General features: G+C 41.0%; 1 protein-coding gene across 1 annotated transcript in view; it reads left to right on the forward strand.

The window, feature by feature from the left end:
• The window catches only part of ANK3 (ankyrin 3, node of Ranvier (ankyrin G)), a 210,343-nt gene that overhangs the window by 170,788 nt on the left and 11,677 nt on the right, over positions 1-27,878 (forward strand). The window contains exons 37-43 of the mRNA XM_009325841.1: positions 326-407; positions 4,752-12,446; positions 13,085-13,159; positions 14,026-14,157; positions 15,200-15,343; positions 18,281-18,368; positions 20,376-20,754. Coding sequence (XP_009324116.1) covers positions 326-407; positions 4,752-12,446; positions 13,085-13,159; positions 14,026-14,157; positions 15,200-15,343; positions 18,281-18,368; positions 20,376-20,754 — 8,595 coding nt within the window. The remainder of the gene's footprint in view (positions 1-325; positions 408-4,751; positions 12,447-13,084; positions 13,160-14,025; positions 14,158-15,199; positions 15,344-18,280; positions 18,369-20,375; positions 20,755-27,878) is intronic.

A 27,878-nucleotide genomic window follows, 5' to 3' on the forward strand; every position in this document is an offset into this window, starting at 1 on the left:
GTTGCAGTCCCTTCCCTGCTTGTTCTAGAAGGGTAGTCATTCACAGCCGGTTTCTGCCACTTCCAATAGCCGTGGTCCCTGCTCCACAGTGCCTGATGCTCGTTACATGGCAGGCAGGAATGGAGACCGGCTCTGTCCGTTTCCTGCTTGCTTGCCCAAATTTGGCTTCAGCATGCCTTCCTGAAGCTGAACGGAAACGTCCGTACTCCCTTGTGGGGATGTGTACCGCAAAATGCGGCCTGTCATGCTGAGGTTTGATGATTGTTCTGTTCAAATTGGGGAGAGGGATACTAAAGGCACTAAACAGTATTATGTTTTGTTGCAGACGGAGAAAGCTGACCGGCGCCAGAACTTTGTCTCCCTTGCTTTACGTAAGCGCTACAGCTATCTGACTGAGCCTGGAATGAGTGAGTTGCTCTTACCAAAGTACTAAACCATAATACATGATTTTTCATAAGAAGAGACATTTTTTCTATAAACGTTGTATTTGGTGTCACTCTGGAAAAAAAGAAAAAAAGACAAAACCCAGCTATCTAAAACAAAACTCTTGGATGGTCTGTGAACTCTTGTGTTGCGAGAGCTTGAAGAATCCTGACTGGCAAATGACACGTGTTAAGTAAAAATACAGTAATTTTTAAAAATGCCATGTAGCTCCAGAGTAGGAGGATTGCAAATTGCTTTCAAAAAGAATCCGTTCCTCTTCCCTTTGAAAGATTAGAGAGAGCTGCTGTAGAAGTGAATGTTGTGCAAAAGCTCAGCAAGGCTGGAGAATGCCATTCAGATAAGCGCTTAAATGTTTAGATGCTTAGCCAAAATGGACTCTCTCGTATTTTATATTTTCCCTCTTCTTTCTCCTCCCCTTCCCTTTTCCCTCTGTTCCCTGCAGATGCTTTTTATTCCCTGGCACCACACATTGCTTCCTCTTAAACTTATGTTCCCCTTGACCAGACCTGTGGCATTCCTTTCCTTCCCGGTTAAATACAAAATGTATTTGGCTTAGCTTTTCCTCCCTCACCTCTCCTGTCTGAGGTTGACTGCTATTGTTCCCCATTCCCAGGCTTTTTCTTGCATTTTTTTTCCCTCGTGACTTCTCAGTTGCTACCCTGCAACAGACCCTTTGATATAATTCCGTAAAATCCATAGACAAACTTCATCAGGTCTTGGGAGTTCCCACTGGATGGCTGCTGTTTAATTATACTATAAGATCTGTGGCTTCTTTGGATCAGATGTGCTCCAGAATATATTACACTTCTCAGGCCTGGAAGAAGACTTCAAGTGTATAACATCTGAAGAAGCTATCAGATCCCCTGAGACATCTTGATGGACTGTTAAGGTATCATCAAAGGCTTGATGGGAACTGAGAGAGAGGGAAAAGGAAGTTGCTTGAAAGGAGTTTGAGGACTGTGTATGTTGCTTACAATTAGTTTTTCAGGCCTCATTGGGGGGAAAAAAAAAAAGTAGTCTTATTTATTCAGCAAAGGTCCATTAAGTCTCATTTGCAAAAAGTTGGAGGGGGAAAAAACCTAAACCCACTTGAGCTGTACTCAAAAAAACGATGGGTTAACACAGTAGGAGTTCCTGACCGTTCTTTAACTATTCTATCCCTTTTGGCAATGGTTACTACTTAAGGCTGTGAGCTATGCAAAAAGGGTATGCGAAAATGATTGTGTTTGCCAGGAAAGATCGTAAATAGTGGTTTGGCCATCAGCCTGAGCGCCACCTCCTGTGCACACGTAGCATGCGGTCAGCAACTGCCACTACCACCTGCACCATGCTGGTGCGAGGGGAGGATGTGATCTTGGAGATGCAGCTCTTCCAGAGAGCACACACTACCCAACACAGAGCCAGGACTGCTGCTGTGGCTGCTGTACACCACAGGGTGTTTGCTCCAGTGATTGGATATGAGTGATAGACCTCTACCTATTTCCAGAGAATTTGATGGCACAGCTCCCACCGTTTTGGTAGCAGCAGGCGTTGTTCTTTTTACTCACACAAGCCCATGTGTGCATGCACGTGCACACATACAGTTTTTTTTGCCTCTGCACCCCTGCCAGTGCCGGTGCAGAAGAGAGCGAGGCAGATGGGATATTCCCCTGCCTCTCTGTCCTTACCCCTGCTCAGGGAAAGGGACCAAAGGGCCCCTCGGCTCTTCCCAGCAGTGAGCTCCCCACAGAAGAGGAGCGCTGCAGTGGGTTAAACCTGCTTGCTCCTGGCTGTATGCTTGCAGCTGAAGAGAAGCAAGGCTGAGCGGTGGCCATTTGGATGGGTTCACTCAGCACTTTCAGTTACCAGCTGCAAGCAAGGAAGTGTAGTTTGGTGCACAGAAGGTAGTAACTAACATCTGTTTTCTGATAAAATCTTGGATGCAGAGTGATGGAAACTGTTAAGGCCAAGAGTGTTCAGTAGCCAAAAAGGGCTGTTATATAAAACCACTCTTTAGAATATTATCCCACTCTAAAGTCTTGCATGGTTGTGGGGATTTCTTTGCTATTTCAAAATAGTAAAATTGCCCAGTTCCCTGCTGTTTGAGTTATGTCATGGCTGCACACACTGGTAAATTACTCACTTTTCTTTGTACCGGTTCATCTTCTCAACTGCAATAAGGAGCACAGAAAAAGCATCTTAAGCATGTCTGAATCTGTGATTTAACAGGAGAAAGAGCAGTTAAGAGGGGAGCCTGTTGGTTTGATGGCCTTACTAGCCAGTTGTGACAGACTGGCTCATCACAGCGCAGTGGGGTCCCTGTAAAGACATTTCCAAACACGAACTGCTGAACAAGTTGTTTTGTTGTTAGTTCTTCTCAGAATGATTTCGGGGTTTGTTTCTTGGACTTGGGACTGTATGAACTATTGGTGAATGTTAGCAGCTGCTGCTAATTAATCTTCATAATAAAGTCTAGCTCATTTAATGGAAGTACACTATGTTTTCTTCTTTGGAGGAAAAAAAAAGTATGTTTGCGCTTAGAAATAAAATTGCAAGGAAAAATGGATGTTTCTTGACATAGGCTGTGCCAGTCAGGCCTAGTATTCAAGCTCTCTTCAACCTAAACGTTCTCGTACTGCAGAATCACCAGCCATCCATATCGCCTTCTGGGCTTCAATTGGCTTCTATAGGACCAGCACATTTCTCCTTGCAGGATATGGACCTGTGGTATACTGAATATTCACTATTCTGTAAGAGCGTGTGTGCTTTAACAGTTTAGTATTAGCCTTGTTAAGCTTCTTTCACAGTAAGTTGCTGTCTGTCTATAAGACAGATCAAGCAGGTTTGACAAATTATTAGTGTAACTTCAGAGAAAGGTACGTTGAATAAGTTGTTTGGATATTTTAGCTCCATTTCTAACTCCAACTTTAAAGAAAAAAAAGCCCTCTAAGTTACTTTCAATGTCAACTCTCTGAATGTTATTGCTGTATCAGAGAATATGTATGCTGTAATGGGATTCCCAGAAATACTGTCTTCTGGCATGAGTACCTCCTGTGATGCAGAATGTGGTTGATGATGATTTTGTTCAAAATGCCTATGAATAAGCTGAGTGTTCTGGGGGATGACAACAGTGAACAGGTTTGTCCTTGCCAGGAAGTTTTTGCATAATATATTGTTCTTTGACTGCTTTTCTAATGTTACCTTTTGAGAAATGTAAAGTTGAACAGGTCTGTCTTTGAGCTGATACAAGAAATCTCCTCAAAAGGTACCAAGACACTACATCTTGTAGAAAAAGTGTACTCTTCTTTTAATGGCCTCTTGTGAAATGATTTTGTAAAGTTTACATATTTGTGCTTAATACAGCATACAAAATGTATTAATCTCTGTGCTCGTTTTGACATGATACGTTGTGCATGAATAAAAACTGATTCAGTTGCTTTGCTTGCTCACATTTGTCATATATCATACTTCCCATATTTCATGTATGACATATGCTTCTTAAAATCATTTCATGTAAAGTTTTACTTTAGTTTTTACCAAACAAAAGGAATATCGCATGAGAAACAAATGCAAAAGTTCCTTTTCTTTGTTTGTTTTTATTTTTTTTAAAATACTGACTCAGAAAAGCTCTTGCTCTTATTGGCTTTGTGAGTGTGAAGCATATCCGAGTTGTGCATGGGAGATATAGATTTGAATTTATTCCGGTTGCTTCACAGTTTGCACATCAATTGCCTGTCACTTAAAGGAATTTGGGTTCTGCATGAAATAGTTCTGAGTGGTTTAAAAAAAAAGATTTTAGCTATATAATGTCATTTTACGCAAGTTTATATTTTGTATAGGTTCAATATCTGAATAGAACAACAACAACAGAAATTATTAAAAGGATAATTCTAATAGTTGTGCAAAGCAGAGACATACCTAAACAGGCAAAATAGAACCAATACGAATATTTCAGAAGTAGCACATCAGAAAGTCAATAGGAAGTAAGAGAAGAAATTTTGATGTGGCTTTATTTTTACCTTATGGATTCCTTCTTTGTGTTTTCTGTTCTTCATTGTTTGCAGATTTGGTTGCTATGTGCTTTCTGTCTTCCATTTCACGTTGCTTTTTGGTTTGGACCAGTCATCAGTATATGGCTCATTCCTATTTTTTTCTTTCCTTTTTTAAATCTTCTTTTGCCTCCTTCATCCTAACTCATGCAAACAATTGTACTTGCTTTTTGTAATATTACAATGTTTACTGACCAATTTTCTTCTCTGGTCTCTCTGTTTTTCAATCATTTTTGTTGATTTTTATGTTTGATTTTAATTTAACAATTTAAGAAACAGTTGAACGGAGTGCAGGAGCAACAAGATCCCTACCTGCTACTTACTCATACAAGCCATTCTTTTCAACACGGCCATATCAGTCATGGACAACAGCTCCAATTACAGTGCCTGGGCAAACCAAATCAGGCTTCACTTCCTTATCAAGCTCTTCCTCTAACACTCCTACAGCTTCCCCATTAAAATCAATATGGTCTGTTTCTTCTGCTTCTCCAATCAAATCCACATTAGGAGCTTCTACCACATCTTCAGTTAAATCTGTTAGTGATGTAGCATCTCCGATTAGATCATTTCGGACGATCTCTTCACCAATAAAAACTGTGGTATCGCAGCCTCCATACAATATACAGGTTACTTCAGGTTCTTTCGTCAGAGCTCCCGCAGTCACAGAAGCTGCTAGTCTAAAAGGGCTGGCATCCACTACCACATTCCCCCCTCGGACATCTCCAGTGACTACAGCAGGATCTCTCTTGGAGAGATCATCCATAACCATGACGCCTCCAGCATCCCCCAAATCCAACATTAACATGTACTCTTCAAGTTTGCCACTTAAATCAGTCATGACATCAGCATCTTCACTTTTATCGTCCCCTCTAAAGTCAGTGGTGTCACCTGCTAAATCAGCAGTTGATGCTGTTTCATCCTCTAAAGTCCTGATGGCCTCGTCTCTCTCACCGCCAGCAAAACATATAGCTGGGCACACAGATGTACCATTGCTTAATGGATCTGTGTCACCTCTGAAATACCCGTCTTCTGCCAACTTAATAAATGGATCCAAAGCTGCAGCTGTTTTTCAAGACAAGATCGCTGCAGCTGCACATTCTGCAAGTTGTGCTGCTAACGCAGTTGCTGACACGGCTGAGAGAGTGTTTTCAACAGCTACAACAATGTCATTTTCTCCACTCAGGTCATTTGTGTCTTCAGCACCATCAGCTTTCCAGTCAATGAGAACTCCTCCTGCAGGTGCTTTGTACACAGCCCTTGGGTCAATATCTGCAACTACCTCATCAGTAACTTCATCAACAATAACAGTGCCAGTATATTCTGTAGTCAATGTTTTGTCTGAACCAGCATTAAAGAAGCTCCCAGAGTCATCTTCACTTACAAAATCAGCTGCTGCGTTACTGTCACCTGTTAAAACATCGACTACAGAGGCACGCACACAGCCTCCCTTTAATCGAACTTCATCTCCAATAAAATCATCCTTGTTTTTAGCACCCTCTGCTCTCAAATTGTCCACACCATCTTCTTTATCCTCCAGTCAGGAGATACTGAAAGATGTTGCTGAAATGAAAGAGGATCTAATAAGAATGACTGCAATATTGCAGACAGATGTCGCAGAGGACAAACCGTTCCAACCTGAGATACCAAAAGAGGGTAGAATTGATGATGAAGAGCCCTTTAAAATTGTTGAGAAAGTAAAAGAGGACTTAGTAAAAGTTAGTGAGATCCTGAAAAAAGATGTGTGTTTAGAAAGTAAAGGGTCGGCTAAAGTATCCAAAAGTGATCAAGGACACCTGTCTGAGGATGACTGGGTAGAGTTCAGTACAGAGGAGATTGATGAAGCGAGACAGCAAGCTTTGACAAGCCCTCCTATGTCTGCTCCAGAGAAGGTCCAAATTAAAACTAAAACCATGTCAGAAAAGGATTATAGCTTGTCAAAAGTTATTGATTACTTAGCAAATGATATCGGTAGCAGTTCATTAACAAACATAAAGTACAAGTTTGAAGAGGGGAAAAAAGAAGGTGAAGAGAGACAAAAACGCGTTTTAAAACCAGCTATTGCTTTGCAGGAACATAAACTTAAAATGCCTCCAGCCTCCATGAGGCCTTCAACATCAGAAAAGGAGTTATGTAAAATTGCAGATTCCTTTTTTGGAACAGATACTATTTTAGAGTCTCCAGATGACTTTTCTCAACACGATCAAGATAAAAGTCCCTTATCTGACAGTGGCTTTGAAACAAGGAGTGAAAAGACACCTTCTGCCCCACAAAGTGCTGAAAGCACGGGCCCAAAACCACTTTTCCATGATGTACCCATCCCTCCCGTCATTACAGAAACAAGAACTGAAGTAGTTCATGTTATCCGCAGCTATGAACCATCATCTGAAGAAATTCCAGAGCAGAAAGCAGAGGAGCTACCAGCCTCGAAACCTACCCCTACATTTATGGAGCTGGAGCAAAAACCTGCTGGATCTATTAAAGAGAAGGTTAAAGCTTTTCAAATGAAAGCCAGCAGCAGCGAAGATGACGACCATAAGTGTGTCCTTAGTAAAGGTGTCCGAGTAAAAGAAGAAACTCATATCACTACGACAACTAGGATGGTTTATCATAAACCTCCGTGCACTGAAAGCACGTCTGAAAGAATTGAGGAAACAATGTCTGTTCATGACATAATGAAAGCCTTTCAGTCTGGACGCGACCCTTCCAAAGAACTGGCAGGTCTGTTTGAACATAAATCATCAGTAACATCCGATGTTAGCAAGTCTGCTGAAACTTCACCACAACATGCAGAGAAGGACAGCAAAATGAAACCCAAACTGGAGCGAATAATAGAGGTCCATATTGAAAAAGGTAATCAGGCTGAACCTACTGAAGTCATTATTAGAGAAACAAAAAAGCATCCAGAAAAAGAAATGTATGTATATCAGAAAGACTTACCTCGGGGAGATATTAACTTAAAAGAGTTGGAAAAACATGATGCTTTTCCTTGTTCAGACGAACAAGGTCAGCAAGAAGAAGAGGAGCTCACGGCTGAAGAGTCACTTCCTTCTTATCTGGAATCCTCTAGAGTTAACACTCCCGTGTCCCAGGAAGAAGACAGTCGCCCTAGTTCTGCTCAACTCATGTCTGATGACTCTTACAAAACACTGAAGCTTTTGAGTCAGCACTCAATAGAATACCATGATGATGAGTTGTCAGAACTTAGAGGGGAGTCTTACAGGTTTGCTGAGAAAATGCTTCTTTCAGAAAAGCTAGATGTGTCTCATTCTGATACTGAGGAGTCAGTTACTGATCATGCTCTACCCCTTAGTGCAGAGTTACAGGGGTCTGATAAACGATGCAGAGAAAAAGTAGCTACTGCCCCCAAAAAAGAGATTCTCTCCAAAATCTATAAAGATGTATCTGAAAATGGTGTAGGTAAAATATCTAAAGATGATCATTATGATAAAGTGACAGTGTTACACTACACTGGAGATGTTAGTAGTCCAAAACATGCGATGTGGATGCGCTTTACTGAGGATAGATTAGACAGAGGTAGAGAAAAGTTGATATATGAAGACAGGGTGGACAGGACTGTTAAAGAGGCAGAAGAAAAACTGACTGAAGTATCACAGTTTTTTCGGGATAAAACAGAGAAGTTGAATGATGAGCTACAGTCTCCAGAGAAAAAGCAGCATAAAAAAAATGGCAAAGAAATACATTCTAGCCAGAGTTCTGCCAGCAGCAGCCCTGAGAAAGTTCTGCTTTCTGAATTAGCATCGTCCGGTGATGAATGGAATAAGGTGAAGCAGTATGCACATGATGGGAAATGCTTTCCCAAGGTGGATGAAAGAAAAGCGTCCAGTTTGCCCAGCAGTCCTGAAAAAAGGATATTTGTGCAATCTGCAGAGGACTCTAAACAAACTATGGAACACAAAGGAAGTGCTCAGCAGACTGGAGTACCAGAGGTTTCACAGACTGGATTTCAGCTGAAGCAATCAAAGCTCAGTTCCATTAGGCTTAAATTTGAACAAAGTATAAGTCCAAGGAGTAAGGATGTAACTCAAGAAGAAAAAAAGCTGGATGGTCAGTCCAAAATTCCAGTAAAAAAATTGCAAGAAAGTAAGTTACCAGTGTATCAGTTTTATTCCAGAGAGAAGCACGCAAAGCAAGTAGAGGTCATTGATGGCAGCACAGCTTTACAGAAAGAGGTGAAAATACAGGAAGATTTTGTTCCGGGTAAAGGGAAAGCTATCGAAGACTTTCGTGCTTCAGACACACAAAAACAAAGAACTGAGATGAGTAAAGGCGTGCCAGAATACTTTTCAGAACCACAGGCAAAAGACCTGGCGTATGGCTCAGACTCAACAGCGAAGGGACATTGGGACAAAAAAATCTATAGGACGTGGGAAAGTCCTGGAACTTCTAATCATAAAACACAAAAAGAAAAACTTTCACATGTGCTGGTTCCAGATACGGTAAAAGAAAACCATGTTGATCATGCTGAAGCTAAAGCTGACACAAAAAGTGAATTTATCACTGTGACAGAGCACAAACTGGCAGCAAACGGAATTCATTCAGAAGAAGTGAATGAACTGACTGTAAAATCTCCCTCAAAACGGGTTTTATACAGAGAATTTGTTGTCAGGGAGGGGGAACGTAATGGTGAAGTGGCTGATAAAATATCCAAAAGGAAAGAAGAAATTGCTGTGTCCCACATTCCAGTCAGAATTGTTGAGGAGAAGAGAACCACACTTGATGGTGTCTATGAACTTTCAGCTAAAGTATCCCAATCAGCTGTGATTAAAGAGAAAGTTGAGAGGCAGATTGATTATGTGGAAGATGAAAAAATAAAGCATTCAGAAATCAGAAAAGTTACCAAGCAGCAGAGCTCGATAGGTATAAGTCCCCCTGTTGAGGAAATGGAGATATCCCCTAGCAAATCACCAGATTCTTTAGAATGTAGTCCAGGAAAGGAATTTCCTTCAAGTGAGTTGGTTGACCCCGGTGCCAGTGATTACTTGGATAAAGTTGCACCGCTAGTAAGCACTGAGGGAGTAAAAGAAATTAAGACTTTACCTGTTTATGTCAGTTTTGTTCAAGTAGGAAAGCAATATGAGAAAGAGGTGCAACAAGGAAATATTAAAAAAATTGTCAGTCAGGAGAGTAAGACAGTACAAGAGACAAGGGGGACATTTTACGCAGCTAGACAGCAAAAACAACCTCCTTCTCCACAAGGTAGTCCAGAAGATGACACACTAGAACAAGTGTCCTTCATAGATAGCTCTGGTAAAAGCCCTTTAACACCAGAAACACCGAGTTCAGAGGAAGTGAGTTACGAGTTTACGTCTAAAACACCCGACTCACTAATAGCTTATATCCCAGGCAAGCCCAGTCCTATACCTGAGGTATCTGAGGAATCAGAGGAGGAAGCAGAGGCTAAGTCAACATCTGTAAAACAGGCAGAGGTTGAGGAACCACAGACTGACAAAGCATTACCTAATCATATAAATAAGGACTCTAACAAAAGACCCAAAGGTAGCAGAGTTGCCTACATTGAATTCCCTCCTCCTCCACCACTGGATGCAGATCAAGGCGAGTCAGAAAAGAAGCCTCATTATTCCACTGAGAATGAAATGGAGATGACGGAAGTGAACTTGCAAGATGAACATGACAAATGCCAACTGGCTGAACCTGTCATAAGAGTACAGCCGCCGTCTCCTGTGCCACCGGGAGCAGATGTCAGTGACTCCAGTGATGATGAATCTCTCTATCAACCCGTTCCACTTAAAAAGTATACGTTCAAACTGAAAGAACTGGAAGATGACCAGAAAGAAACCTCAAAACCCAGAGCCCCTGAAAATCTTGAGAAACAGAAAGAGTTAGGACACCCCATTTCTGGGAAACCTGATGAGTTTGACATTGGGCTTGATTCACCCCAGAATGATGTAGTGCAAAATGGGAATAACAATGACCAGTCTGTCACAGAGTGTTCCATAGCAACCACTGCAGAATTCTCCCATGATACCGATGCGACAGAGATTGACTCTCTTGACGGTTATGATTTGCAAGATGAAGATGATGGTTTAACTGAGAGTGATTCTAAACTTGCAGGTCCAGCAGTTGAAACCAAAAAGGACGTATGGACTACAGAAGGCATTCTAAAGCAGACTGATCGCTGTTTTAGCCAGAGTAAGCTTGAAGTCATTGAGGAGGAAGGCAAGGTAGGCCCTGAAGAAGACAAGGCACCTTCGAAGGGTCCAGCTTCTGAAAAAGCCGGAGATAAGAGCGAACAGAAGTCAGGGGCACAGTTTTTCACTTTGGAAGGCAGACACCCTGACAGGACTGTATTTCCTGATACGTATTTCAGTTACAAAGTAGACGAAGAATTTGCAACGCCTTTCAAAACGGTGGCCACTAAGAGTCTAGATTTTGATCCGTGGTCCAATAACCGAGGTGATGATGAAGTGTTTGAGACTAAATCAAGGGATGATGAGGCTAAGCCATTTGGTCTGGCAGTGGAAGACAGATCTCAAGCAACAACACCTGATACAACTCCAGCCAGAACTCCAACAGATGAAAGTACGCCAACTAGCGAGCCCAACCCCTTCCCATTTCATGAAGGGAAGATGTTTGAGATGACTCGCAGTGGTGCAATTGACATGAGCAAGAGGGATTTTGTTGAAGAAAGACTCCAATTTTTTCAGATTGGTGAGCATACTTCTGAAGGGAAGTCAGGGGACAAGGGGGAAGGGGATAAAAGTACAGTCACTGCCATCACACAACCACAGGCAGGGGACAACACTGTAGAAACAAACCTAGAGAGACCAGTAGAAACAACAGCAGTTGAACATAAGCCCATCATCCAGGCCAGTGGAGATTGCATGGAACAAACACTTGGTAGTAACTCACTGGAAAAATCATCGGCAGCGGTAAATGCTTCTAAAGTTGATCCCAAATTGCGCACACCAATTAAAATGGGAATTTCTGCTTCCACCATGACTCTGAAGAAAGATGGCCCTGGCGAAGTGACAGATAAGATAGAAGCTGTAATGCCAAGTGGTCAGGGATTAGAAAATGAAACCGTAGCAGTGATTGCGAGTTCAGCTTCTAGCCAGACAAGCTGTAGGCAAACAGAAAACACTGATTTTCCAAAAGATAATTTTAATAACAACAACAATTTGGATTCATCTGCTGTCCCTACAGATGATATTACCTGTAATGTAGTGCTAAAAGAACATTTGGAACCAAAATGTTCCCTCCAGAAAGCTAACCAAGCGAAAAGCACTTCAGGAAAAGGTACAGGGACAACACAAGGACACAGAGTAAGAGATAAGCAAAAACCACACGGAGAGCAGCAAAAGTCAACAGAGTTGGTAGGGGCTAGAGGAAAATCGAAGCTTCCTGTAAAGGCCAGCTCAGTAAAAGAAGTCTTTTCACAAAATAATCTCCAAAGCAATACAGGGAGTAAAGTGAGAGGGGCTAGTAAGCCTGACAAAGCAAAACAAAATAATTCTTCTCCCTGTCTAGAAGCAAGGTCTAGGATTCCTGTAAAAAATACACATAGGAGTAATCTAGCTAGAAGAACTCCAGCCCTGCCAAAACAAGAGCAGGTAGAGAAAGAAAAAACAAAACAGCTTCCTTCTAAATTACCAGTAAAGGTAAGATCTACCTCCGTCACCATGACAACAGTTAAAGTAAGGAAAAATCAGCTTAGGGAGGTATGTAAACATTCCATTGAATATTTTAAGGGAATTAGTGGTGAGACATTAAAGCTTGTGGATCGTCTATCTGATGAAGAGAAAAAGATGCAGTCAGAGGTCTCTGATGATGAAGAAGACAGTACATCAAGGAACACATCCTTATCAGAAGCTACTCAAGTTTACCAGCCTTCCATTACATCGAAGTCTGCTAGAGACATGAGAACAGAGGCAGCATCTATAAAATCAAAGATTGAAAAGGCCGACAGTGAGAGGAGGAGGAGTAAGAGGACTGGTGAGAATGAAGGCAGTCAGGTTTCTGGAGCTCTCATGGCTCACTTCGTGGAGATCAAGCCTAGTTTGTAAAACTTTCAACTTGTTGATCCTAGTGCATGAACTGTTGTGATTGCCTGTGGAGTGACTTAACTGTAGTTTTCATTCTGTCATTGTCATCTGTATGTGCTGTCTTATACTCTTCTTTCTTCCTTCAAACAAATCCTGTACTGTAGAAAGCTAGTGAAGCATGCTGAAGACATTCATGTAACTCAAAAATTGATGTAACTCAGAAATTGAAAGATTTCTTTTGTGACAGCAAATTTATTCTGTCAAAGTAGAGAAAATAGATGATAATCTGGTCTTGGTGGTTTCCACCAGTAATTGAACAACTTGTGTACATTCTAACAGCTAGATTGTCAGCATGTTTGGTTTCATTACACGACATCATGTAGTCTGACATTTGGCTTTACACAGGTGAAAATATAAAAGTTGTGAAAAAAATTTGCTTTGTAGGTTATTGGGACACACAATCATTCTAATAAACAATATAAGCACTGGCAACTTAGTCAAATTAAAGCTATTGTTTATAATAAACTATTGTCCAGTATTGTGGTTTTCTGTGCAAAACCTTTTTAATCGAGAAATTGTAAATCACAGGTCCACAGAGTCCATGTGAACGGACAGATATAAGGATGGCAATTGTAGCCGATCACCTAGGACTTAGCTGGACAGGTAAGCTTTTCTGTTTTAATATTGAAATTAGTCTTCGCTATTACATTTTCAGGTAGTCTTTTACCAAAAGCCGCATCAGGCTCTCCCAAATTCACAGTGAGCCCAGCCTCCCAAAACGCGCAACACATTGCTGGGCAAAAGATGCCTAATATGAAATAGCTGTGAAGAATTATCCCATGGTCTTGCAATAAATCAAACAGAAACTCGTAGGGAAAATAGCTAAAATGGCTCTCCTCTCAAGACGTTCGCCCAAGGAGTTGAAGAGGATCTGTCTACTCGGGCTTAGGGCTGCCTCTGTATCTGGACAGCAGTTTCCCCAAAGCCCTGGAGGTTGCAGGTAGCCCAGCAGTGCCCCAGCAAGTCGGCGCCATGTGTGGGGTTGCCTAACTGTATGCCCGCTGTACCTCCATGTGTTGATGGGCAGAGCTGGCCCTTCATGGGCTTACAGCTGCAGCAGCCAGCTCTCCCTGGGCGCAGGTGACGACAGCACCGGTGCGGAGCTGCAGAGCCAGCTCACAAAGGGGTAACAGTCACCAGAAAAAAACCAGATTTTCTAAATCAGCGGTGATGAAGTAGTCTCCCTGAAGCTTTTTTTCACCATGTTTAAGTGGCTTACTGGGTGTAAATATAATAGCTCACAGAGATGATAGAAATACAAAATTATGTCTGTCTTAGGAAATTAAAGTATGAGTATATAATGCCATGTTCATCTTTATCTATAAAGTTTGTGTCAGTTTTGTTGACATCTGTGTGATCTAAGAAAGATAATATTTTTAAGCCTGCCAGGATGATTGAGGGATTTGTGCTTTGTTTGGTGTTTTTGTTGTTGTTTTCTTTTCTTGCTTGCTTTTTTTTTGTCTTTATAGAACTGGCAAGAGAACTGAATTTTTCTGTGGATGAAATAAATCAAATCCGAGTAGAAAACCCAAATTCTCTTATTGCTCAAAGCTTCATGTTATTAAAAAAATGGGTTACCAGAGATGGGAAAAATGCTACAAGTAAGTTCAAGTAGTTACTTTTGTTGTTTATAAGTTATAGCCCATTTCATCTGTTGCCTGCTCTAAATAGGTTAAAATGAAGAAAACACTATGAATGTCTTTTGCAAACCACTGATGGAAAAAAAAAGTTTCAGTTATATTTTTACCAGAAGTCAGAAACGTGTCATATTTATTCAGTATATATGCAGAAGGAAATAACCTGTTCTCCACATCCATAATTGATGGCACAAGTAACGAACTTAAATTCCAGTAAAGAAAATATTAGGGAAAACTTTCCAGTACCAAGGAATGTGAAACATGGAAATAGGCTGCCTGGAAAAGTGAGGTAGTCTCGCAGTATTGCAGGTCATAAGAAAAGACTAAACCTCCTTCTGTGAGGAGTGATGGAGACACTGATTCTGCGCTGATTGTACTGTGTTTATCTGTGCATTTCACTAGAATTGCTCAAATCGAAAGAGAGGTTTTGATTTTTGTGTTAGGTCAATGGTGTTCATTACTATTCTCTAATCCACATACTCCTACACAGTATTTGAGTCTACTTTGATCTCTTTCACCGTAAAAGTAATTTCCAGTATTACTGTGTTCTCGCAACAAGATTACTGTAAATGAGATTTCACGATGAACTGCATGAATGGCCTTACATGCATTATTACCTACATGGCTACCTATTCTTTTGTTCCTCGAAACAGAATGGTAAAAGGATTTTTACACTCCTTTTACGCTCCAGTAAAAGGATATTTTGTTTCAGTAGTAAGTAAATACGTTCTTTAAGAACTCTCTGACCTTATTCTTTGTGTCTTTTGTGCTCTAATACAATTATACTTGGGGGAGAGGGAAGACTCTTAATAGATGTATATCTTGAGTAAGTAGGCAGCAGAATGACTACTTAGACAAATGATGGGGTTTGCTAGAACCAAAGGCATTGGGACAGAAACATATGACAGCAATTTATAACTAATGCAATGTGAATGTAACTGAGAAAGACGATTACACAGTTCTGCAATGCTGAACTTTTTTCTGACGTGTCTTATTTGTTTTTCAGCTGATGCCTTAACTTCTGTATTGACAAAAATTAATCGAATAGATATCGTGACCCTGTTGGAAGGACCAATATTTGATTATGGAAATATTTCAGGCACCAGAAGTTTTGCAGATGAAAATAACGTTTTTCATGATCCCATTGATGGTAATTGAATTCCATGGTCATATTTAGTTCAGTGATATGTCCAATAGTACAATAATATTGTATAAACTAGACTTTAAAAACAGACAGTAAGTTCTGTAGAAATAATTGTTTCTAATGTGAAGGCTTTTTCCTCTCCTAAAGCACACTCATGGTACGATACGTAGGTTGCACATAATTATCTCGAAGAATAAGCCCAGGATCCCACAAATATATGCCTGAGTAAGCTTGTTCCCATCAGCCTCAGTGTCAGTTGACAAGACCTGAATGTTTTTCTCCTGCAACAGTTGTGCTTTGAGGCTTGCCCATGTATATTTTTAATGTACTTGGTATTGTATGCTTTCCGAGTTACCTGGAAATACATATATTCTTTGGCTTCCTGTCTAGATAAGTAACAGTAAGAATCCTCTGAAGAAAAAAAGAAGGAAGAACCAGTTTAAAAAAAAGTGCTTAGTAATTGCGTAAATTAACGTGCAATTTATTACCAAGCCTCTTTGAGACAAGTGAACATTAATTACTTTATGATTTTTCACTTGGACCATTTCTAAAATGGCAGTAGAAAAATAAGAAAATGTTTTATTAGTGCATGAAAGAATATCTTTTTCAGTCTACTAATGGGTAAAATTGTGTAGTAATTTTCACATGGAAGCTGTACCAACTGAGAACAGAATTGTGCACGTTAATTTTGAGCCAGATTAAAAGGATAAATGAAATTCTGCTTGTAGAACAGAATTGCCATAGGTAGACTTATTATTTATCAGTATGTTGAAGATGCTAAATGTTGTTGGTTTTCTTCTTTTAAATGTTAGTTAACAGGCACTGGGTTACTACATTCTTTACTTTGATTTTTGTCACATGTATTATAAATAGCTCCTTAAATAAGATTTTTCTTTAGTAAGTAACATTTCCTTTGCTTTTTGTAATTTGTTCAAGTATGTATTGAGCTTTCTCTGTATTTTAGTAGGATTTTTTTTTTTTCTTTAGAGCATATAAGCTCAGCGTACCTCCATTATTGAGCAGCATTGCTGGTCATTGAATCATTGCATTACAGAAATAATTTTCTGTTGACATTTTAAGAAAGTTGCTCTTGAAATGTTGCTTGTGCCTTTTAATAGCAGCATCAATGTTTTTATGAAAAAATACGCTTCTCTGCAGTTGCTTTCTGTCTCTCCTCTCCTCTGAGCCTTCCTCAAGCTTCCTTTCCTCACCAAGACCAGACCAGACCACCTTTTCCTTTCTCTCAGCTGATTCAGGAAAGAAAACAACCAAACCGTGTTAATGCACCCCCCTTTGCAGGCAGCACAATGTCAAGTTAACCCCACGGCATATATTTTTTCCTTTTGTAGGTTACCCAATGTATTATTTGCTGGAAAGTGAACTTCAGATTTTGTTGTCATTTTTATGTGTGTATTCAGTTTAATCCTTTTGTATGGTTTTCCCATGTTTTCATCAATTTTTCTTTTCTTTTCTCTCTTTATTTGATCAGTGTATCTGATTGTTCCCATGTCACCAAGATCGCCTCACTCTCCAAGATCACCAAGATCTCCTTACTCACCACAGTCCTCTCACCTGTATAACTTTACTGTACCTGAAATATTCATATAGCTCTCCCTTGTTGTGTTTGTGTTCTCTTATTCCTTTGTTAACTTCCTTCTTTTAGTTTTTTATCCTGCTGTGTATTTAGATCTACTATTCTTTAGTACCCTCATTAGGATCCATTTCTGTTCCTCATTCTCTAACTATTCCATTCTTGTGGCTCTATGGTTAAATCGGAGATATAGATTAGTAGCATTGTATTGCTGGTATTGTGTATTTTTATATAAAGGTATATTAAAAATGTGGACCTGTTTTAGAAATAATACCTACTGACAAAAAAGTGGCTGTCCTATGTTCTGATCTACTTCTGTCTCTAAAATCTATTTATTAAACTTCCAAATTTAAAAAAAAATAAAAACTGGGAAAGAAAGATTTACACAATATGGCTGCAAGAGATTGTATTGGGTATAAAGGGACAACCACTCTTGTCCACATTTGATTTATTGCATGCTCATCAGACAATCTGCTATAGCTTGAAAATGTTAAAATGGCTGCGAAAACAATTGCTGAAATCTTTACAGACTATATACAAAATAGTCAAACGTACTGGCTTCACTGTACTATTCACTGGCAGTACTCATTTTTCTTCCATCTATTTAGGACAAAGTAAAGAAATCTATCAGAACTGCATTTGTTCTTTTATACACCTGCACTTCCTCATACATTTCATACTTCAAGTAATTCGTGAATCATTTGACATTTGCTTATTTGTTGCTCCATGCTTCATCCCAGTCAGTCCAAATGTGCTGTCTTCCTTAGGTTATCCCACCATTCAAGTGGAACTGGAAACTCCCACTGGGTTGCGCTTCGTGCCGCCCACCCCTTTCCATCAGGACGATTTCTTTAGCGACACCTCTAGCCTAGAGTCACCCCTTAGAACTCCCAGTAGACTGAGTGACGTGTTAGTGACCTCCCAGGGACAAGTAGATGGTACAGCAGCAGCACCGCCAGTGGTGACTGAAGAAGACACTTCACTGGACGACAGCAAACTCGATTTCTCGGTGCCTAGAGAAGGAACACCTAAAGATATTTCCGTAGGCGAGAGCCAGTTGGAGGAAGTGGACCTTAAGGATTTTCCGCGGTATCTTGGTAGTTATGGCGGGATATCAAAAGATGCTAAACAAAGGCAGAGTGAAGAGACTAGTAAAACAGGAGTAAGGACTGAACAGCCTGAGAGAGAAAAGTCTGGTACTGATGAGGAGATGACAGAAGAAAAGCTTAAATCTCTGTTTGAGGACGTTCATCTGGAAGAAGGAGCTGAGTCTGAGGAGATGACGGAAGAAAGAGTATGGTCAATTCTTAAAGGTGTTCAACAAGCAGAACACGAAATGTCTTCAATTACAGGTTGGCAGCCTGACTCGCCAAGTGTCACCGAGCCACCGTCGTCGGGACGCAGACTAGGTGGTAGCCTGCTAGATCGCTTGGATGATAGGTGAGGATCTTTGTATGAGAGAGAGAGAGAGAGAGTGTGTGTGTGTGCGCGCGCGCACGCAAGCCTTTCCCTGCTGCTTTTACCTCCAGGAGCAGTGCTGAGGCTGCTGTTCCGCTATTCTATAATTGACTCAGTTTGGCCTCAGACATATTTGTCTTTAAAAATGTGTATTTATCAGGTTTCATTCTTAATACAGGTATTTCAGAATTAGTTTATATTATGTTTAGAGGATAATACTACTTTTCCTGTTCTTTATCTTGTGTATTTCCACTTTGAATTAATCTAAGTGATGCATAAATGTAACTGGAATTGAGGACTATAAAATGTACGTTATCTGAAACCAGGATACTACATTACTTTTATTTCTCGAGTACCTTTTTAGCAGTCGTCGTTTTCATTGCATGTCTTTGCCTTCCCTCAGGTAGTTATTACTTTTTCCATAAGCCAATTTTTAAATTGTCACTGTTTTTATAACACTTACTTCAAGCGTGTTATGTCATGCTGATTTACTAGACTTTTAAAGAGATGAGTTATAAGGCGTAAGAAGGTAAGAATGGTGATACCAAATCCATCTAGTCCCATATGTTGCCTCCCAGCAGTGACTGCAGAGGATGCTCAGGGAAGGAGGAGAGTGGACATACACGCTGTTTTCCTCCAGTACTTTCCCAGGCTCCACTTGCTTTCAGCATACTGACCTGCTGAGGTGGATGCTTTCTACATATTTATCTTCAATGTATTTCTCTTGCATGAGCTTTTCCAGCCTCCCCTTGGACCTGCTTAAGCTTTCAACATTCACGTGTGTTGGCGTGTTCAGCCTTACTGGTACCCACTGGGTGAAGAGCTTCTGCCTTCCTTTGTTTTGAACGTGGCTCCCATGATTACTAATTGAAGGAGCCAGGTCTTCATGAGCTGTAAATCAGCAGAGAATGATTATCTGCAGAGTGATCATTTGTCTGTCGGCAGTCTACATCCTTTGCAGCTTTGACTCAGGATGTTTTAAGGTTCCAGGTAGCATAAGATACTCTCTTATTGAATCCAGTGGGAACTCGTCCATTGATTTCAGCAAACTGATTGTCTTTCAGGACTGTAGAGCACTTGATCTACTGTGATTTCTGTTCTGTTAAGCAAGCAGTGTTATTCTGCATTTTATATTGTGTTAAATTAGTAAAATAGATCACTTCTAGAAGTGAAAGGGCTTCCTTAAGAAGATAACATATCCATAACTAGATGAATTCAATTTGCTATCTTTTATAAGAGTTTTGCCAGCAAATAGCTATAGTCTTTTCATGTATACAGTCGTAGTGCTTATCTGAAAGCAAGCAAAAATGCAAAAGAGAAGAAAACCATGCATCAGAAGTGCAGGTTAAACCTGTCTGCAGGTACTCTGAGGCAAAATTTTGGTCAGCTTTCTATCTTGTAGTAACCTTCCTTGCCTTTGGCTTTATGTATTACTGAAATTCTGCATTGTCTAAGGATTTATTTTCAGATACCAATATTTTTTAAAAGGCATGACTTATCTGGAGTACAGATATTGTAGTTTGGGGGAAAAATAACATTAATTGTTTGGTCATTACTGGTAATTGCACAGTAACAGGTACTTTCAGCACCTCCTTGGTTAGAGAGCAAGTTAAAGAATTAATGCCTCAGGGATTTATCGCGTGATTATACAAGGTAAATGGTAGGTTTTGTGTATTTTTCTTCCTCTCCCCCCCCCCCCCCGGGGGAAGGGGGGGGAGAATAAAAACAGGTGGAAGTGGATTAACATAAAACATTTGGCCTTGTTTCCAGTGTTCACCATATTCTCACTGCTTCTGAAAAGATACCATGATGCAGAAGACAAGGGTATTAAATAGATTGATGTTTGCAAGCTGAATTTAAAATTTTACTTTTCTCTGTCTGAAACGTATGTGCTAAGAATGAAGGTTTAGCAAGAGGCTCGGTGCTTTGCCCTTCTGCGTGTGATTTAAGCACTAAATGGCTGTTTATTCTTTTTTCTTGTTCTTGTAGCTTGGACCAATGTAGGGATTCTGTTACCTCATATGTCAAAGGAGAAGCAGGGAAGCCAGAAACAAATGGAAGCCTATCCGAATCCACAGCAGAGGCAAAAACTAAATCCTACATCCAGGAATCTTTAAATGATGTGGGAAAACAGAGTGACAAAGAAGCCCTGAAAACAAAGCCCCAAATTTCAGCTGGTACTGATGAGCAAACGTTATCATCAACAGCATATCAGAAATCTTTGGAAGAGACTAGCAAGCCAACAACAGAAGGCAACAAAACATCTGTGCCTGTCAGTGTGAAGAAGATGAGCTGGAGTACTTCTGAGGATGGCAAGCCAAGAACAAGCATCCAAGAGGAGGAGGGAGCAGTAATGTCTGAACAGAAGGTACAGTATGTCCTGTAATTATTAACTGTGTGAGGTGTCCCCATTGCTTGACATATTGCTTGACATTCATTTTTTGTAAGACTTGTAATGTTGTTTGTGACAGGGTTGGTTTTTTTTTTTTTAATGCTTCTTTATGCCTTTTCTATTTATTGCTAAACTAAGAAAAATGGAAGTTAGTGGAAATTTATATTCTGTGGTGTGAATAGAATGAGGTGGAGTCGGGGCAGGCACAGGAGTCAAGCAGGGCTGTATAATCCTCTGCCTGACTGGCCCCGAGCCCTGGGAGAGGTTAGAGCAGCTTCTGGGATCACCGTGCGGCATCGCTGGGGGAACAGGCCTCTCTCCTGCCCTGACATACCACTTGTGTAAACAGTGCCAAACAGCTCAGCTGTCTTCCATCTGTTTCCAGTTACGGTGATGCCACTGGCTTCCCCTCTTTTTGTGACATTGAAGTGAGCAAAGAGATACAGGGACTCTTCGGCCCCTATCCTGCTCCTTGTCCCCAACACCCCCTGCATTTTTTTTCTGTTAATTTGCAGGAAAATAAATTTTGGGTAGTTTTTAATCTCCTCCTTATGTTTTTTGTTTCACGGCCTTGTTCATCCCAACTCTAAAGTGCATCCAGCCAAGAGGAATCAAAAGATTTCCAAATGTGTAAAGCACTTTTCCAGGTGGTGGTTCTTTCTTAAAATACCGCGGAAGGGCTCACCTTCATTTCTACCTTGCCCGGCTTGCACATCCTTAACTGCAGAACCTCAGTTATAAGTTGTTTTCTGACAGTGAAGATTTTAATAGCTTTCTCAGTTGCTTATACTTATTTCCCAGAAGCTTAAAAGTAAAGCTGATTCAAAGAATGGCTTATAGCCCTGTAGCTGCGTGCACCTCACACCCCAGCAGCAGGAGGGTTGCCACAGGAGGTAGGCCACAGGGCCAGCGGGGAACCAGGCTGAAAAAGGGAACTGCAGAGTTTCTTCTACATTCCTCTCTCTGCTGAGATTGTCTTTTCCTGGATGTAATACAGGAGGAGATTATGACTTCTGGAAGGGAGGTGTTTCAGTAGAATTGCTACTACATGATATAGCTTTTTTTTTTTTATTGTAGCACAATAAAAATGTTGGCTGTGGTAGGCTGTAATAAATCATTCAGGTTTAAATTAGTTCATTTTAAACTATTCTTTCAATTATACAACCAAGAGTTCTTTTATTTGATGGTAACATAATGTCTCAGCAGTTATGCAGCATATGATTGTTATTATCTTGTTATTAGTTCGTGACACAGTTGAAGCAGCGAAGATCTTTCCTAATGTTTACTAATTACTGGAATACTTAAAAAATGTAAGTAAAAGCCTTCTGCAAATCCAGTTAAAGGCAGACGGCAGAGTTCCTTTAGTGTTGGTAGGCTTTGGGGCAGACCTCGGGCTGTTATTATTATGCTCAGTTTAAATGCAGGGATAAGCGTAGATGCACACTGTAATGTTCTGAGGGTGTGCAATAGTGCTGCCCTTCCCCCTGTGGATTCCCATCAGTAAGAAGATAAGTTGTCATCCACTTCTGTGTTCTCTTAACTTTTGGATATCCCATCTGGATTGGGAAGAGTAAGCGTATGCTTTTCTTATGCGTGCTTTTTGCACTACTTTTGCTTTATGTAAAGGGTGATAATTTTATCTTCTAAATAACAAGTCTTTTTATAGACATGATCTTTGAATAAAATGGTATCAGAAAATAATGTGATTTCTAACCGTGGGTGTCTCACAAAGCCTGAATGGGTAACAAACTAGTGTTTGTTAGAATGACAACAAGAATTGCTTCTAATATCTTGTTGATATTTCTTCAAGAATATCTTCTAATGTAATTTGAAGTCAATAGTTTAATTACTAACACAGTCCAATTCCTGGTGACACATTTCATGTGCTGTCATGAAAACAAAGATAATTTCAACTGCAGTCTTTCTGCAAGGCGTTCTTCAGAAATGCTCCATAAAGAGAAAAGTATGGCAGAAAGGGATTTATTTTTGTGGAAAGAAAGGGGGAACAAAATAAAATTAATTCCCAAAGTAAGAGATTTTTTCTGTGACCCATTGGGAAAGAGCTAAGAAGCAATAGTCATCCACGTGCAGGGTGAGGGCTGCGTCAGTGTTTTGGCACACAGTTTGCAACAAGAGATAAACTCAGACAATTGATACTGCTGCTGCCTGCTGACGTGGATGAAACAAATTGCTGGCCTCATCCCAAGTCCACGTAAATGCCCAAAAGCTTACAAAAGCAGTGCAGTGACAGTGTAGGCCATATAATTCTCTATCAATGCTCAAGTATCAGATTCCAGTGATCTTTTTAAATGAGAAGAGCACAGCACAGTTGCTCTATCATCCCAAAGAGGATGATGTCCACCACCTGGTTGAAGTGACTCCTAGTGTCAGAATTCCATCACAAATAAACCACTTGAAGCTGTTCATTAATAATAACTCTTCCTCCAAAACCTTCGTGCCCGCTGGGAATCTTCTGTTTCTTGTTACTTCTTCAGGATAGGGTTAGATTGTAATTTTTTTTATATATATTTGGCTAGCGTCAGAGGACAGCAGGAGACTTTACACACAGATGACTACTGTCATCCTGCCCTAAATGCTTTTTGTTATATAGTCCTTTTTCTCCTCCACCCACCTATGCCTACTCTTATTTTACCCATCATTTCTGAGAAATGCTTCTTGTTTGGGATGTCTTGGGCCAGATTCAAAAAGAGAAACAGAAATGCAGTTAGCAATCTCCACTATTCATTACTTTAAAATCAGTTTTGGGCTGTCATTGAGTAATTGTAGAGAAAATTTTCAAATTTCTCTATTCAGAAAAAGGCTGGTTCAGCCAAACATCATGTGAGAAGGGCCTCTGCCCTGTGTCTGTCACACACACAGTATGAAGCCCTCTGCCACGCATATGCACACAGAGCTGCTCAGCCCCAAAGCCGAGGAGCTCCTTGGGTTTCAGAGCGGAAAACATTGGGGCTGTCAGAGGGTGCCAGGACAGAGTGGACGCCTGCGTGCGGTTGTGGTACCTCCTGGCACCAAGCTGAGACCAGCATCGGCCTGTTTCCCCTCGCCCTGAGCTGAGGTCTACCAGTTCCCTTCTTAAAAAATGCAGAGTGATTGTACTTCACACTACAGTTTTGCTACTTAAAAGCAGATAAATACTGAGCAGGAAAGCCTTTTACATGGAGAAGTCCTTAAATATGCTTATTTATCATCTTCTTTGTGGAGGTGCTCCACTGAATCTTTCTGCGTGACTGTCATCTTTCTTTATGTGGGAATTCACTTCCCATACCTTGTGAATCCATACAATTTGTTTGAAACATTAATTTTTGAGGAGAAGCAGTTACGACAAGGGTTTTTTGTACACAAAATTAACAACTATGTAAGATTTAGAAACTCCGCAGGTCAGATGCATTGCAAATACCATTTTCTAAGACTTAAGAGCTGCTGAGATATTCCATACCTGCTATACTTATCAAGCTACAGCACGCCAAGGAGCAAAAAGGTCTCCTCCCACGATATACTTTAAGAGCAAAACTGCGAGTCATACATAATAGAGACAGGAAACACATTGTCCATGATAACCTCTGTTTTCTTCTTCTAGTCCTGTTCAGCATGTTCTGTCTTGTAAATGTGCTGTTCAAATGTACTAAAACTGCATTTATTAGGAATGTAGTGACAGTGAGATTGAGAGTGATTCGAGCTCAGATGAAGAGCAGAGAATTACTACAAGAGTTTATCGACGGCGGTTGATTCTGAAGGTATTTTGTGATTTGCATTCCTGAGGCGATGTTGGCATGGACGTGGGTTTGGACTGCTGTGTCAGAATGTCAGTTTTGGCATACTGGTGTGCTTTCCATTGCCAGTATGTATTTATAACCAAATGCTAGGTGGCCTTTCCTTACTTAACCCAGAGGTTTATGGTTGTCTTCTGCTGGAAAACAACTGTGCTGCATGGCATGTTGTGTCCTTCACTGCCACTGTTCTGCATGGCATCTTAAAGACTGCAGCTAGATGCAGTGTGTTGGTCTGATGTAGAGCAAAATGAATTGCAGACAGATACGGGTGACAATTTTTTTTCTTTTTTTCTATTTTCTTAAAAAAAAAATCTAAATTACAAGTTAAAAAATTGCAGGAATGTATGTGAGTGGAATATAGGACAGTATGAGCTATGTACTCTGGTTGAAACTTATGGTCCCTAAGTGCTTAATGTGTTCTGGAAAACCTCCTCAAAACAGCAGGTGATCCCGATTTAAAACCTACCAAAGTTAATAAGAGTTTTTGTATTGTGTTCAGTAGGCTTTGTTTAGTATATTTATTTACAGATGGCCTTTATTTACAGCACAATATACTTTATATACTGATAACAATGGCATAGTCATATAAATGATTGCATTTGCCCTTGTATTTTTTCTTGTATGGTCATATAGTATGGCATTATTTGCCCGCAGCATATAGCATAAGAAATTAATTCTGCGTTGGAAACCGTTATGTTAATCCCCCGGTAACTTACAAGATTTATTAGATTCTTATTAGAAAATCATGTAGTCAAGCCATGAAAAAGACAGCCAGCCACCATAGTGGTATTACAGCACTAGCTGAGTTTGCCTAAGATGTAATTGTTACTTTAGGAATGATTCGTGACACTCTGATTGCACATATCTATATCGCTGTTATTTGCGTGCTTTGTGGAGAAGAGTATGCATACAGGCACTGCACCTTTTCTGTAATGTGGATAGCAGATAGGCTGCTCTGCACAGCTACTGATGTCTCTAAGATACAGACACTTTTGGAAAAGGCAGGATGACATTTCTGACTGTCTTCACCCTGAATTTTTTCAGTATACCAGTCGTGCTCCCGTTCAGGACAAGGCAGGAATTGCAAAAATCAGCTCAGTAGAAGTGAATATTTTGTCTGATACCTCATCTTTACAGGCGGAACCTGCTGCCTTCCATAAAAGGCCCTGGGCAGGTCGGGGTATAACCCTTCATCAGTAATACCCTCTGCAGATAAGACGCGACTGGTCAGAAATAGGAATGTGGTTTCTGTTTTCAAACGGGGCAGGCGGCCCGTGGGTGATTACAGACCCTGAAATGCTGTAGGAGCGTTTCTGGTAAGACATAAGTATCCATGTGCTGAAAGCTTTAAAGGCTGCATAGTTGGCCTGTGGCTGAGGTCCCCCACCCAATTTATGTCTGAACTATTTTAGTGTCCACTGGTTTGGAGTCAGGAAATGTCAGAGTAGAAAAGAGAAAGTATATAAAAGGCAGCCTTCACTTCTTTCCAAGTACATCCGCTGTGTTTAGAGAAAGGCATAGAAAATTGTTTTTAAATGTGCTGGTATAATTTGGGGTTGAACTTTTAACAGAGCAACGATAAAGCAGCGTACATAGCGTTGTAATCCGCAGCTAGTGCAGAGGCAAGTCGGGAGGGTGGGTGGTGAGTGGAGGCGGCTGAACCTGCTCTGTTGGGAACGTGTCTGATCTGAACTGGATTAGAGCTGTACCTGTCTCTCGATTAGAAAATACATGTGATACGTCTGTCATTTTCTGATGATTTATAGCTTCTTTTTTATCCCCCACTCTGCATCTCAAGACAAGCTTATAACAGAACAAGAAAAATTTTCAAAGCAGCGATCATCAGGACTTTTAGAGAAAGAGTTTGATAGTGGAAACAACAATTTCCATAGGTATTTTGATCATGTAAAGTTCATGAAATAGTGGTATGAAATGGAAGAATCGAGCTTTGACATTGGTAGGGATCTGGACTTTAATTTCTGCACATTCCTGGGAGCAGAGGTTCAGTTTGGGTGAACTGCAGTCACAGCGAGAGCATGCACAAGCTGAGGAACAGGTCCTCGTTTGGGGAAGAGGTCTCAGGATGTGGTGCTCAGAGGCACGGAGCAGCGCTCTCAACCAGCAGAGCAAAAATAACTCCCGTGTTTCTGCTGCAGGGCTCCGAGCAGCAGCCTGGAGCAGCAGGCTCTCGCCTGCCAGTGCCCAAGTGCCCAGCGAGCGAGTGCTGTGCCCGACCCCACAGCCCCAGTGCCCCTCTCCGAGGCTCGCGCTGAGCGGGCCTGGCATTGCTGGCACAGAGCAGTAGCGAGAGGGGATTCGGGCTCTCCTACTCCTGTGTTTTCTGACACTCCTGGCTAGCCAAATAGTTGTTAAGGGGCGATGCAGAGTAGGAGGCATTTTCCCTCCAGCTCTCTCGTCCCCCAGGCAGCAAGCCTGCCACACACTGACGGTGAAATGCCCAGTGCTTTTCTGCAGTCATGCCTGGACCAGGGCAGTACTTATCCTGTACTGTCTTACGTTATGGTTGCTTAGGAGCCAGCCCTGGAAATCTTTGTCGAGTTTGCATTTTCTGGAATAAAAAGAACGGTTTGAACATCTGAAAAACCTGGGCACAGGCTTCATAAATGGATGGCAGTGCTGTGCCCGTGCTGTGACCCCACTCTGCTGGCTTGTGCCAACAGCAGCAGTGGGGAGGGGATGACGGTGCACTTGGAGGTTCCGCTGGGCAGAGCTGCACATGGGATCTGTGTTGTTTTACCGTAGCATATATTCATTACTGCCTGCATGTTGCATTAAAGCAACAGAGGTACTCACGTAGCCTGCAGGGATAAAGTTTGGTAACGCCAAAACCTTGAGGATAAATTGAGTCCTGTGGAAAAACGACTTTGCTATGTGCCTCCACAGCTATTGTCAGGGCTGAATTGCTTCATTACCTTTGTTCTTTCCCAACTTGTTTTTCCTTTCAGTGCCATTCTGCATTATTGCTAACACTATTATTTCCGTTTAACTGCTACCTTAGTTCTCTGTCCTGGCCCAAATATGGAGAAAGGCTTTTCTCTCCCCCGGAGGTATTTTCCCAGCAGGCCAAGAGCTGAGTCCTGTCAAGTGTTCAGCACTCTCGAGCACATTCCCATGGGATTTAGCACTTCAGAGGGCTGAGCCCATAAAACCAGACAAGCAAGGACTGATGCCCATTTCCACATGTAATAGGATCATATTCTAACCTCAAGGTAGTGCAGATGTTTTTGGTTTTGCTTCCTTTCCCCTCTTCTGTTCACATGGTGGATTGATTGGGGGGGGGGGGGCGTG

The sequence above is a fragment of the Pygoscelis adeliae genome, unplaced genomic scaffold, assembly GCF_000699105.1.
Source record: "Pygoscelis adeliae isolate BGI_AS28 unplaced genomic scaffold, ASM69910v1 Scaffold4, whole genome shotgun sequence".
NCBI classification, from domain to species: Eukaryota; Metazoa; Chordata; class Aves; order Sphenisciformes; family Spheniscidae; genus Pygoscelis; species Pygoscelis adeliae.